The sequence below is a fragment of the Eurypyga helias genome, unplaced genomic scaffold, assembly GCF_000690775.1.
Source record: "Eurypyga helias isolate BGI_N326 unplaced genomic scaffold, ASM69077v1 scaffold10381, whole genome shotgun sequence".
NCBI lineage: Eukaryota > Metazoa > Chordata > Aves > Eurypygiformes > Eurypygidae > Eurypyga > Eurypyga helias.
In genome coordinates, this window is record NW_010230231.1 from 15,848 (window position 1) to 30,972 (window position 15,125).

A 15,125-nucleotide genomic window follows, 5' to 3' on the forward strand; every position below is an offset into this window, starting at 1 on the left:
GAAATTAAGACGAAGCCACGTTTTTGAAAGTAGTTTTAAGAAATAATAAACACAAGGTCAAACTAAAGGTTAAACTAGACATCATTTGAAAATAAAAAAGCTAAAATCAAGGCAGCTTGTTGATAGCCGTGAGAAACCAGCGGCCTGCCAGCACCGCAGCAGGGTGTCCTGCCACAGCACACCCCAGCGCTCAGGGCGCACTCCCCACCACACATCTGCTCTGCACGGCTGTTTTGTGTGTAGCGCCCAAGACCTGAGCCCAACACTACTTGTATGTGACACGATGCGAGTTAAGAGACTCGGCATCGCAGCCTTTCATTGGGAAAGGGTAGGCACAGGATGGCTGGGGACAGTCGCCTCCATCGTCTGTAGGCCCCAGGCAAGAAGCCATGAGCCCGATCCCACTGCGCACTGAGGCCACCGTGCGATGCGGGCCTCCGGTGCGGGTGAGCCTTGGCCCAGGGCTGCGCCTGGCAGATGCGCTGTTGCTCAGCTCTGCGACGGACCAAGCTCCCCTCGGGAGCGGGAATAGCTGAGGAGGGCTGCCCGACATCAGCGCGCTGAAGGATGGCTTAACAGTGTGCCCTGCCCGGCCCACCCTTGCTCCAGGGAGAAGCAGGGCTTCCCCTTCCTCGCAGCAAGCCAGGTGGGCCGGGAATGACAGCACCGTACTGTGGGACCCGGCTGGCCCACTCCCAGCTCTGCCCTGTCCTCCACAGCCGCCACCAGGACCGACCGCGTTCCCGCCGCCGTGGATGGAGGCGGCGGTGCCCAGCCCACCAGGCCGTATTCCCTAGGCTGCACTGTGCCATTGCCACCGTGACCCGGGAAGCAGCACGCCCACGTTGAGGAACACCACAGAAGGCGTAGTGCAGGCAGAAATGTAGTTATCCATGGGGGAAGCTCTCACCACGTCCCGTTCAATCACGCAGTGCCGCTCTTCAGGTTTACCTGCTTTATGACTTTATTCTGATTTACAGCACCTTTCCTCCAATCTGCTAGATCTGGGAGGTTGTCCAGCATTTTTTAGCATGAAAGGGAACAAAATAACAACCATCCCTTACAAAATAAAACAGAGTTGATGAGGAAGAAGGCAGACGGAAGTGGACAACGAGCACCTAAAAATGCAGCACCCTCATTCAGAAATAAATGTTTGTAGAGAAGCAGTATCATTTATGCCCAGATTGGTCAAGGAGTTGAGTCCGGGCCAGCACAGAACAGGGACTCGGATGCATCCATCGCTCTTACTGGGTGATAAAAACAAAGCTTAGCTTCGGATCTTTTCAGTATTCCCATAGGGGAAGTGTTAAGGAAGAGGAAAAACAGGCAGGGAAAGGCCGAGGTGACCGTGGGTGCATCCAAAAGAGGGTAAGGGGACACTGTAGGTGGAAATTAGGTTGAGGCAAGAACGTTGCTCAGATTAGGTGGGAAAAAAAAAATCAGATGGCAAGAACCACATCTCAGCTTTTCAAATCCATCTTACCCTATCAGCATCTCCACCTGAGGGGTGTTTTTCACAACCAAATAGGATGGGAGACGCCATCTCCCCACCGTCCCCAATCAACCACTGCTGTCATCTGCTGTGACACTGTCCCGACTCCTCAGTCACTGTTTTGCATCGTCTTTCCCGCATCACTCAAATACAGAGGTCTTTGTTACAAACACGATAATCATTACCTGTCAGCCGTATCATTCCCACGTGGAAGAGCCTTCCTCTATTTTGTTGTTTGTTGGCCAAAATCCATTCAGTTGATCATTGTTGGAACAGCTCTCAGTTTTACTGTCCAGGGTAACCCTCCACCATCAGCATCGCTTATTACCTCATCACTTACCTTTTTTTTCACATCATTTGTGTTGATGTTCGAGAGCGGAGCCCAAGCACAGATCGCTGCAGGTTCGACTGGCATCTTCCCTTCAGAGCAAACGCTATTTACTCCAACTGTTTTGTATCTTCTGATCACATGATGTCCACGTTTCTACGCAAGACCCTCTTTCTTAGCCACGTCTACTCTAAGGTTATTACAAGGAATTCCAACAGAGATTTCTAGAAATTCAAATAGACTATATAAACAGAATGACTTGCTGACCTGCCAAATTAATTTTGTGGCTGGGAAGGTGAGGCTCCTTCATAAAACCACATCGACTTTTCCGAAGTGTGAGAGCTTTATCCACGTGGCTGCTAATTCTCATTCTGTTCTCGTTAGCTGGTATTTCACATACCCCACATTCCACCACACTGGTGCCTCACTTAGCTGCTGAAGCCAAACTACTAAGCAAATGCATGAGAAATTAAAGTATGAATTCAAAATTTTTTGGAATGTTAATTTAATGGTTAAATGTAGTCTCTTATAAGCATTTCTTATAATGCATTAAGGATTTAGGGAAAACACCTATCTTTATTTACTATAATCTCTATTTCAAGTACCCGCAGAAGCACACCACCTGAAGGGAAGCATCCCAAAATTATGGTTGCGTATCTGTAATCTCAGTGGAGCACATCAGTCCTATTTAGAGAAATACCATGTTTATAATCAAAGTCTGCTTTTCTGTCGTTTGTCCAACAGTTTGAGACTGCAAGCAACAAGTCTGCCTTCAACTGCAGTTTCAGTTCTAAGGATATCAATTTCTTTGGCCTCCGGAGCACCCTTCCATTGCTGCAGACAAGGAACCTCTGGTATGATGCCCTTGACATTTGGTTGCACATCTTGACTGTTTTGGAGGGGGCTGGGGAGAGGGCGGAGAGGCACCTAGCACGGGCCTTAAGATTTCTGCTGCGTTACTTCACTGCAGTGAATCGTTTTTCAGCTTTCTTTCCTACAGACACAGACTGCACATGAGCGCGTTACCTTGTCCACCCATGCATGAACATGCAACTACAATTTCATAATTAGGCACAGCGTTTAAAAGTCCCGGACACATTAGACAAAACATTCCATTAATACTGTCAGTTTGCAAAGCATGGAAACTGAAAACAGTTCCTTCCCGGATAAAGGGGCACCTGGTTCAATTAATGGATTACTTATTTCAAGTTTACTGCTACAGACTGCTTTCTCTAAAATTGGAAGGAGATGGAGCATTAGGAAGTAGTCCTACAAGGGAACAGGAAAATTTGATTCCGGCATATTTTCTCCTCATTTTGCATCAGGTTGTTTTACGCTGACATTTTAACATTTCAGGAGAAGGCAAAATTTTGTGTTGCAGATTTAGATGCTGTAAAGAATGAAAGTAGTAGCCCAGGGGTGACACCCCGTGGCAAGGATTCATCACAGTAAGCTGCCTTTGTACTACCTCTGGTTTCATATTCAGTGTTCAAGCAGTTGGAAGGCTGAAATGACTGTAATACTGTGTTTGTGAACACAATGATTCTGAAGTTTAAATCACTTTTTTTTTTTTTTTTTTTAGGATTACATAATCAAAAAAAGATGAGAGATTTAAGTAAGACTCCTCAGAGCTGGCCAACCATCACCCATACATAAAATGGCTTAATGAAGGAGCTAAGCATTCAGACACATTTTATTTTTCTTTTCCAAAACTTTATTAGGCAGACGTTACTGATGACATTGTAAAACCCCTCGTGTGCAAGTGAACGAGCTCTACAATATACATCTTCCCGCAGTTCATCAATCCACCTCCTCCCCCCGCTTCCGAATACTGATTCTAAGACAGGTGGAGCGCATTCAAACACTACTTTACATTCTTCCATTTCACCAGGGGGAAGCACCTTTTCTGTCTGTTGGTAACTGGGGCTCGGGGTATCAGTGTAAGTGAAAGGAACGCCTTCAAAGGAAATGAAGTCCTCTAAGTCTTGACTTAGGCAATCCACTCTCAATATGGACACCAGATCCATTGCACCGTCCTTTAAGCCTACCCCGACGGTGATTGTATTTAGCAAAGTGAAGCAGTACAGTACAGAGACAAACCTACTACTGAATACTAGAGTGAGGTAACATTTTGAAAATAAAACTGTTAAAAAAATTCACTTACTTTCAAAAAGGTCCTGTCCAGCAGGACAAACATTGGCAGAACACCTTCCCTTGTATCCGTGCATGTACATGTGCATATACAACCTGTGCCTACTACAGCTTTTCAACGAACAGGATTTCAGTTATACATTCAACAGGACAAGTTTAAAAATTAGACATGACTATGGCAGATTCAACAGAAAACTTCAGTGAACCGTCTCTAGACCTCCTAAATTAAAAGGCACTCTGAGGAGGGTAGCAAGAAGTAATCCTCACAAAACACAGACACGAATTAACGCAGCCACAAAGGTAGCACACTCAACAGCGATTATTGGTAGAAGTTTAAAATGCCAACCTGAAGATGGATTACTTGTCAGATATTGCCCAAGACTACCGAGCATTTTTGTCAGGTTATTACAGCATGAAGATCACCACTGCAGTATTATGCAACAACAACAACAAAAATAGTTATCAGCTAAACAAAGATAATGGAAAACACCTTATCAGCATTTTGGTTGTGTGCCTGCTGGTTGTAAGAATGTCATTTAACCTTTTAAAAATAAACAGCAACTCGTAAGATTGAAAAGGTATTTTGATATGTGGTTCCTCCCATTCAGCGGGTTATAGAATGATTTCGTTAATGCCTAGAAACTGGAGATAATACTGAAATAGGAGTTAAGGTATCTCTACGAGTGATAATCCACTTATGATTTTATTGCAGCATGGCTCTAAATCAAACCCCCTGTCACCAAAAACTTGAGATATGCAAGCTGAATCCTGATTGAACACTTGTGTGTGGTGCTTCATGAAGAAGTAACACTGCAATTGACAGCTGTATTAGTAATTAACAAGTCCAGGGGAAGAAAAAAGCCTCTGCTGGAGTGCTGGAAAACTCATGAATTTCAGGAGAAGAAAAAGGTTCCAAGAGATACTCTTCTCATTTTTGTTTCTCTCTCTTTTAATTCCTTCCTTCACAAATTCTTAGTGGAAGAAACTGAACATAGTAAAACCATTTGATGACCATGAATCTGCAATAAACAGACCTCCTAAGCATCATTTTTCATCTAACCTTGCCCATTATTAACTCAATTTCCTTTCGATAATTACCTTTCTATAACTTCAATATTTTTTTAAAAGACAGTTTCTAACAAAAGCTCATACAGTTCAAGATAATTTTAGAAAAGTAGCTTATTCTTGGCACCTGACTTCCAATGGATGGACAAAAGTGGGAGCAATGTTAATAGGAAAAAAATATGTCCTTTAGAAAAATCTAGATCATAAAAGGTAAAACGCCACTGTCTCCTGGGAAAAGGAAGTAATCCCAAAAGAAGAAACAAACCCTAGAGTATCCATTTTGAAGCCATGTGCAGATGGTAAAACAAACACGCCTCTTTCAGGTCACATGTCCCACCACACAACGAAGGGCTGGGCAGAGATCCCAGAGCTGTTCCAACAGGTTGGTTTGATGCTTCTGTCCGAAGACGCCCAGCCCAGAGGAACTACCCAGCCTACGTTATGACACTACGCGAGTTCACGGTGGATACCACTGAAACGCTGTTTAGCTGCTTTCAGCCCCACCACGCTCCTCAGCGCTTTCATCTTCATGAATTCCTGCCTTGGCCCTGGAGTTTGAAGGGCCCCGTACCATGCGGGGTGGTCTAACCTAACTTTGCCTGAATTCTCTCCTCCAAGAGGCTGCATTTCTTCAGCGGCTGGAAATTCCTAGATGGTTATGCTGGAAGACCAAACTCATTCTGCCAACACACGTGAGCTGCACGTCTGCTGACGTCTGAAGGGAGACGGGTGGTGGGGTGAACAGTTGGAAAACTCAAGAAATGAGATCATCAGGATTACAACAGGCATGCCACATTACTTTTATAATTCATAAAAAGAAAACTTCTTCACGAACATAACATTTATCAACTTTCTGAGCAAACCAGTATTGGGTTACTTTGGCTTAACGTGTCTGTCTGCAGAGTCCACGGATCAGAAATTCCCATATTGCTCTGTGGAGGGGGACGAACACCCTTCATCTGTTTCAAGCAATAAGGCACTTACACATTTAAAATGTCTCGTTGTACAAAACACACTGAATACCTCCTGCCATTCAAATTCACCCCATTTTAAAGAGAATTCTTCACCTTAAAATACATAAAAGTGATAGGGGAACATTTCTCATGGAATTAAGATAAAGTTCAGCTAAGACGCCTCCTCAGAAACAGCGACCATGTTTTCTTTTACTCAGTACCTATTAGTCTCATGTCTACCACACTGAAAAGAATTACAAATACCTTAAGAAGTTTTTCAGACTCGGGTGGTTAGTTGCCTAACGAAGACGACCGTGCTGTTTAATTACATTTACAAACATGCAAAATTAAAAGCCCTGAAGAAAAACGGATTTCAGCGTTTTGCATTTAAGTAATTCAAATACAGTGTAATCGATCTTTTGCTGGTGTAGCTCAGCAAAGCATTACTGAAATGACAACTTATGAGATCACATCTTCCAGGCCCAATTTCATCTTCAGCCATTTGCACAAGTCAGTTTCAAGTTACGAAATTTGGAAGGAAAAGGAGTGCATTAGAAGTAAAGTGTAACAAATGGAAATATGGTAAACATTTTGAGATTGGTAAACACAGTAAAATGTAAATCTACCCCTCTCCTTGCATTTTCTGGACATGAAGCAGCAGAATGCAAAATTATATGAAAAGCATTTAAGAGTGCATTTTTTCATGCAAAAAGATAGTCCATGACTAAAGACTGAATCCATCTGCTTACCCGGAGCTTGCATAAGGCATGGAAATGTTTCTTGACTGCATCAGCATTTTTTACACAGCAAACTATCTTAATAGCTTGTTTGCATTCTGTACGTAATTTTCCTTCTAAAAAAGGAGGTAAACGTGACATCGTGTTAGTAACACCATGCTCAGTGAGAGCAGGTTCAAATTTCAACAATACCGTTTTCAGTCTGACAGGTTTTCTACACGGTAAAGGCTGCATGGGGTCAGCATGCAACTGCTTATAAGCAAGTCTGTCCAAAAATCCATGTTTACGCTACGAATATCAAATACTTTCACAAACAGATTTCTCCTCTTCTGACTTTGATCCATCCAGAACACTTCAGATGAATATGTAAGGTTTTGATAAGCCAAATAAGCTCCAAAAAGGTTTTCTTTGCATAATATGCATTTTTTTAATCAACTAATTGCTGGTATAACTACTCTTTTAACAGAGGTATATTTAGAAATAAACAGCTGGAGTTATGCTTAGAAATCCTGTATTTAGTTTTTACTAGGGAGTAAATAATTTAAGCTTATTACACATTTTTACCTTTGAAATCAGAGCATGCACTCTGAGACTGGTGTTCATTTCCCTACCTTACGGTATTTCACTGTCAACCTAACAGGAGCATCAGTGTTTAACTGATTAATATGAGCACTCCATTCCTTACTGGAGAGAGGATGTACGGATCCTGAACCCTTATGCACACAATGATACAGAGCAATCAGCTGGGAAGCTACAGTCCTGGGTAACATGGAACAACCAGCCGGGAAGCTACAGTGCTGGGTAACTGCAACAAGCTGCATCTGTTCGTAGTTCCACTAGGGAAAAAAAGTCCCAGGGGTGTTGTGTTATAGCTTGGGCAGTACTTCAGTGAAAACACTGCAAGTCTGGCAGTTCAATCAGGGCTCCGCTGGTTCTTCATCTAACAGCAGTAAGAAAAGCCACCAAATACCCCAGCAACATAACTATTTAAGTGTTGTGTGCTCTCTGTTTCAAGTTTGTGTTAAGGCTGAAAACTGTGGAACAGCTGTAACCCCAATTCTTACACTGTGCTAACATCTGTTACGCTGACAAAAGCAGAACGTTAGGTTATTTAACACCGTCTGTGGGTGTGGTTGCTAACTTCACTGGTGACTCAAAGTATTAAGAAGGTCTCCCTGTTATACGAAAACCTAGTATTCCTTCCCCTGACGATTTGCTTTAAAAAGAAGAGTGTCATCTGGACATTCTTCCCTACTCCCTGCCCTCTCCTGCACCCATTAAACAGCACTACAATCACTCTGCAAGCGAGGGGACTCGCTCCATAGCCATTTCAGCTTCAGAAGTGATCCAGATTTCCAAGTTGCTGCACAGTGGCTGCCATCACGTTCCCAATATTTTTATCAAACTATTTGAGGCCAAATTCTGTGCTGGCAAAAAAATGGGTACGACTGCTCTTGTGTAACAGGGCTATGACTGATGTCAGGAATGGAGCTGACCTGTTGCAACTATGAAGGCTGAAAACTTAAACTAAGAAATTCTCTAATAGTTTCCTCAGGTGGGATTCTTGGAGATCTAATAAGAGATTATAAAAGTAACAGTAAAAAACCCAAACCTGATAGCGATCCAAAATGCCTTCTAGTGAAACTGGCACTAGGCCCTGCAAATTAGTATTTTTAATAAAGTAAAACTTCACGTTGGTCTAGCCAATAAAGAGATGTAAATTAAAACAACTCCTGTCATACCAGGAAGAGTTAAGAAGTCAGCATTAGTAACATCAAAACCAAACCCAGAATCCTCCCTTGCTCACAGCTTTGCATTGCCCCACAGGAAGATAACGGATCACTCAACGTGCATGGTGTTTTAATGGCACCTGTGAGATACGAACATGCTGTTTATTGCAGAGGTGGTGAGAACCGAAAGCTAACAGGCTTTTTGTACAGAACCAAAACTGATGGGTCAGCTCCAGCACGAGGCTACTCAGAACTGCACTTCTGTCTCCCAGCTGTATTCCTACTTGGCTTCTCATTCTCACTGGCCGACAGACTGACACAAGGAAAAGCACCGTGGTTTTCCAGTCATGAGCTCCTGCATAAGCCCTGCGATGTACCCAACTATGCGCTCTGAGAGGCGGCAGCAGTCGGAATCATCCTGCCACTGACACGGCTGAGCAGCCCCGAAACTTGAACCAATTAATGAAATACAACTAATTGCTCTGGAGAAAGTGGAGAAAGGGGAAGCAGCCCCCTGCAGCCAGCCCTCCCCAGCACAGCGCTGGCGGGAGGGCACCAGTTCCGACTGCACCCCTGCAAAGAGGCCCGAGACAGCGGGCAAATCCATTTCCAGGCAAGCCAGGAATAGAAGGCTAGCGTAGAATAGATTTAAGCGTTTCTTGGTCAGAATATCTGTGAGCAACAACTTCTCACAGGGATAAATAATATTAAGTGTGGTGAAAGCAATCCCAATAATCACCATACAGTAGCCTGAAATCTGCCATAGCAAGTTAATTCAGCTGCCTGATGACGTTTTCTGCGAATAAAGATGAAGGACAGTCTCATGGGTTCTTCAGAGTACAGTTACAGAAGCCAACACACATTTATGTAATAAAAGAAAAACATGCTTGAATTTCCTTACAGCAAAGTTCACAGCCTTTCTTTCAAACCGATAAATTAATGCTTGCAAAACAAAGAACATGACTTCGATGAATATAAGATTTCCTCGGACATGTTGAAAAGCTAACATCTTATTGAATGAAGTTTTGTACTACTTCTCATATTTCGGTTGGTTATGTTACAGAATATTGATGAAAAACTGTATTCAAGTGGGGGTATTTTTATATGGACAGAAAAAAAAAAAAAAGACTTCAATATCCCTGCTCTGCCTGGCTCTTCAATTTTTTTCCCGTCCTACAGAAAAGCAAGTAATATCGTTATTCCTTTTTTTTTTTTTCCTACAGAAAAAGCAAGATTAGACTCTCATCTTCACAAGGTCAAAGATGCCTCGTTTTGCTACGTATGCAAAATAAAGACCCATTTCTCTTTGATTTAAATCTGTTCCGATACAATCAAAACGGCCTAGATGGAATGATAACGTAGGAGTCGAGATGTGCGTTCCTTTCCTCCACCCACAGCGACACGCTTTCTGAATATAAATAAGTGCAGATCTATCCTCTTCCCTTTTATGCTCTTTCTTCTAGCATCTTAATTTTGGATCTCAGAAACTGAAAATGGCAAACACGGGCAGAGTGAAAACAGCTACAAGAGACTGTAAGAATAATCTCACGTATTTATAAAGAACCGGGAAAAGAAAGGAAATTGATCCACTGTACAGTTAATTACAAATAATCTCAAGTACTAAAATATTCTCAAGTGGAATAGCTTGACACCATATTACAGACTGCATTGCAAACCCAAATCTATCTACCTATATATCTCACTCTGAGGTCTGAAAGTTTTTCTAAATAATACAAAAATATCTTCATTATTTGACATTTAAAGAAAGGAATAAAAATCCCTGAGTAAGCCAAAGACAACTGATATGTACAGCCTCAGAAAACACTCGCAACCAAGACCGATTTTAAGGCAGCTTCCAACCTCAGACAGACCACAAATAGGACTGATGTCTCACAGAAGAAGAAATCTAATTAACGGGTGGATTTACATCGACAACAGGCTTTGAACTGGACTTCCAAATGTCACTGCTTCCCCACTGAGTTTGCAGATCTCCGAAAGGTACTGTTTCTACCGTGAGGACAGCAGGGTCAACATGCCCCAAAATCTGAATGGAAATATTAAGTCCTTGCTGACTACCAGGGTGTGCTTGCACACACGGTTTCACCCAGAAAAACCCCAAACAAACAAGAAAACAAAACCAGAAGCTGACAGAAAACAAGCGTACTAAGCCAACTATAGTAAGCTGATATTTGTGTTTCCAGGTAAACAAAATCCATCAGTTTCTTCCACCGAGGCCTTGAAGTCAAAGTGAGTATCTTATAACAGTATTATGTCGGTGGGGCAGAATGCTACTTACAAATTACAACTAGATTCAGATTTAATAGCAACTTCCAGAGAGTGGTGCAAAGTATGTCCCCACAAACGCTGCGCTATTTGTGGACCTACGTTTTGAAGTATGCAGACTCATCTCCCTGCTTCCCCCTCTCTCTATCTGAACATATATATATGTATCTTCAAAACACACGCAGAGAAAATAAAAGTACCTTCATAGTACAAAGCCAATCTTCTCTAAGATCAGCTTGTATTTTTAAAGTACAAAGTAGGTATTTCTCGTATTCAGTTCCTCTACTGTTTCAGTGTTCTGCTTACACAAATAAATCTTATTCTATCTTTCTCTTTTCAGTTATATTTGTATGATAAATTCAGATTGGAACTAAAAGTGAAAAACATTCTCAGTAGCTGATTCCTAATGCTGAATTACGCTGCTCTTCTGGCGATGCTCTGAAAAAGAAGTCTGGTAGCAAGCAGCGGTATCTGAAGTTAGGAAAAAAGAGCAAAGATAGCTGTTCTCTTCAGATCTGTAATGTGCCAGGAAGAGAAACATCGGAAGCAGAGACGAAGAATGAAGTGGCCTCCTAAGAATTAATGACCCTTCCCTGTTCCAAATATTCACTGACGTTGCTCACGAGACATCAGTGGATGCGCTAAGACTTATGCGGCCTACTTAAACGAACAAAACGTGCTATTTGGGTTATAAAATTCCACCAAGTCAGTCTTCACACAACTAGTGTGCAGCACATGTATTATATGCCAAGTCAGAACAGAAGAGCAGGTTTCCAGCTTCCCTGCAAACACACTTCAGGGATACCTTGGGACAGAACAGGCCACTGACACTTCTTTGTTGTCTAAACCCTTCAATTTGTTTCTCTACTGGGAGAGTTTCAAAATGCTGTACTCTAACAAATCTGTCACCCTCCCAGTCAATATTAATAGACTGTCATAAATTAACTACTGAAGTGAAACCAATCAGCATAATTGTAAGCCTCAGGAGCTTCAATACTAAGGATATTTCCCTCTGAGGCACTGCAGTTTGGCGGTGGCAATCTACACTCTTGCCCATGAACAGGAGGACTCAGAAGACAACCAGCTGTCGTGCTCTGGCATGTGACGGGGTTTCGGTATGCTGAACAGAATGCTGTGTGATGGGAGTTATTTACAGAAGTAGTTTTTAATACCAAAAGTAGTATGCTCAGTATACAGTAAGAGTCCAAACACTTCTATGCATTTCCCCCTTAAAGGCCGACGCTGAAGTTAAAATGGAGCACATGTTAGCAGTTAAATGCTTTCTTCACAGGCCAAATCGGTAGTAGAGTTGTGGCTACAATACAGACTTTGATTGTCTAGTTCAGAAACTTAGACTCAGAAAACCCCTCCAAAGTAATAATTAAAAAAAAAAAAACAAACACCCCAAAACATTTAAAAAGCAGCAGTCAGGGGGCCCAAACTTGTTCAGAGTGCACCAGAGCAAAGAGGCATTCTGGGCTGCAGTAGTGTTTTCGGCTGAAGGAAGATGGCAGGAGATCCCCAGTTCTTCTTCCAGGGCGGTGGCTTCGGCGCTGTCACCAGCACGGTATTGCTCTGTCGCACAAAGCGCGTATAGCCCTTGCAGGACCAGCTCAGTTCAGGCGAGTAAGGTCCTTCCTTACCAAGGCATACCTGTCCGTGACCTTTTCCTCTGCTTTTTACAAAGGCAATAGATAGGAAACACAAATAAACCTGCCAAAAGAAGAAAATAAGAAGAAACCCATAATTTAACGCAATCCTTTGTGCATTATGTTCTTTCCATGCACGCAGAGTATCCAGACGCAGCTTTCCATGTCTCAAGAGAATTTAGACAAGGCATTCGGACCAGCAGAAAAAATACTGGCCTGCAACAGTCTCCCTGGTCATGAGTTAAGCTGCACTTTCTGTTCACTTCACAACAAATTCCTGCTAACCCCGCTCCCACCTCTGACAAATTAATTCCAGAACCTTGCTGTGCAGTATAAGATACAAACTTAAAACTTTTACAGGCACTTTGGCAATCCTTAGATCTCAATCCAAGGCTGATTTAACTAAACTAGTCTTCAACCAGTTTCACAGGCAATAAGGGCAGCCTGATTTACCTTTACCTTTTTTTTTAAATTATTATTTTTACAAACAACCCCATCTATTGCGAAGTAATACTAAATGTCTATCCTTGACTGGGCAGGGAACTGTTTATTCTTAAAAGTCTTTTTGAGAGAAAGGAAGCTGTAAAAGGAAAAGTAAATAAATAAAACAGATGTATTCAAATGAAAAGTACTCTATCCTAGGAGGTACCCATTCAAACCCAAATGAGAAGCATCTCCCCCTGTTTCTTGCCACCAGCTGACTAAAATGCCATGACAGTAACAACATATAGGAGGAGATGACTGTATACAGTCACCAGGGTCCTTGCCTTGGCCAACAGCCCTGTAAATGGTGTCAAATGGTATTCAGCTATGATACTAACTTCAACAGTTGTGTTGGCAGTAAATATTGCTGTAATTACCCCTAAACCAAAACTCTGCTTTAAATAATCAATTTTTTTTGAACTGCTCACACTGCTCTTCTTGACCATCGCTTATCTGGCCATACCTAGGATGGGCCTTCAATACCATACTGGGTATTACTGCAATATCCTCTTAATTTTTAATATAAACAAAAGAGTAGTGGGGTTTTTTTTTTTCATAGCATAGATTGTACCAGACTGCAGAGCAAAATAAGCTTTACTGGCATTAAGAATCCTTTATTACCTATATTTTTAGCATAAAAACGTCACTAAAGCAAATAAATATTAAAGATCTCTCTCTTTCCTATCCCCCCACCTCCCAGTGAATCCAACTCAGAATACTGATACAGAAAAAAAGATACATATTCTTAACCTAAATAATGACATTAATAGCAGTATTCCTTATTTGGCCACATGTAGTTCAGAAAAGCTGTAATGGTACTTTGGTTATATGCCGATTGGTTACATACACTCTTATTAACGTAACTATCCTGGTATATTTTGGTTTTATTGTATCAAAATAAGATGCCACATCCCAGCATGCCTCAGGGCTGGGCGTACACTGCAAATTTTCAACGGAGTAAGTAGTTTGGTGAAGAGCTGCGAAGCAGAATGATCCCCAACTGACTTAGTACTGCCAACACAAAGAGTGGATATGCACTTATACAAGCAAAATTAAACATTTATCATTACAGCTTATTCCATTTCTGTGGGAGAATTCAGTTAAGCCAGACAAAGAGCAGGCTTGCTAGAATAACTACATCCACATTAATACAACCACATTAACAGGGCTTTGATGCTCCATCAAATTCACAGTGCTGGTTTTTGTGATGGAATCCAATTTGGCAGCCTAAGCACTGAATCAGATTTTGAGACTGACTCATCCCAATTTGCTACTTTGTTGGTGCATCGTCAAGTTGGAGGGCTCTTGGGACTATCCCTAGTGTCCCCCAGAATCTTCTCATGCACACGGTCATGACTTATGATCCACTGGGGTGATTAAAGGGAGGTTCTGAGTCAGGCAGCCCCCATGTTGAACTTACTCTGCCCTTTTTACTGTTTTATCTACACTAGTTAAAGATTTTGGTTCAGAAAACCAAATAAATGGGGGAAAAAAATAAAGCTAACAGGCATAAAATCTAAGCAAGGAAAAAAAGATTCTACAGACAAATTTTTAGAAAAAAGTAACGTGCTTTACACTAAAACGGTATCTATGAAATTTGTACTTTGCGTCCCCCTCTGAGACGAAAATATTGAGATGTTCTACAGCAGGTGACTGCAAGATCAGAATTACTCATTCACATATGCAACTCTTACCTATTACAACAGCTACGGCTCCCAGTGCCAGTCCCAGAACCAGTATTAGGGGTGTAATGAGTAGTTTTCCAGCTGAAATGCAAAATTCATTCAACAATTCAAAGCAGGCATTTTATTTTTCCCTTTCCAGCCATCCATAAATATTTCTATATCAGACTCACAAAAGCTGGTTCATTTTTTTTAATGTTCAACCAGGATTCCTATTGGTAAATCCACCCTACAAACCCAGCGAGGAGCTGTCACCACTCAGCCAGCCCCCCGCACACATTTCTCTCTGCACTCTCCACCCACAACTCCACGAGTACAGCTCATTTTGTGCATTAACAGTTAGCTTGCATTTACTTCTGTTTCCATTCTGAAAGCCCTCAGGCATCAACCGGAATGCGATAGCTCTAAAGCGACCATCATTTGGCTTCTCTGGAATCCTAGTGCACAGCAACCACCCTGGAAAGATGCCAAGCAAACCAGCATCTTGGCGGGTTTAGGTTAGCTCAAGGTGATGAGGCCATCACCTCTAAATATGCTTCTGCTTGCTTTAAAAGGCTACGGTGAAGTCCTCC

At 42.1% G+C, this 15,125-nt stretch overlaps 1 protein-coding gene across 1 annotated transcript in view; it reads right to left on the reverse strand.

Annotated features, from left to right (window-relative positions):
- Positions 1-11,885: 11,885 nt before the first annotated feature.
- Positions 11,886-15,125, reverse strand: part of RNF217 (ring finger protein 217) — a 25,651-nt gene continuing 22,411 nt past the window's right edge. The window contains exons 4-5 of the mRNA XM_010160670.1: positions 14,566-14,637; positions 11,886-12,452 (exon numbers count right to left, since the gene is read on the reverse strand). Of these exons, the coding sequence (XP_010158972.1) occupies positions 12,379-12,452; positions 14,566-14,637 (146 nt within the window). The 3' untranslated portion in view covers positions 11,886-12,378. The remainder of the gene's footprint in view (positions 12,453-14,565; positions 14,638-15,125) is intronic.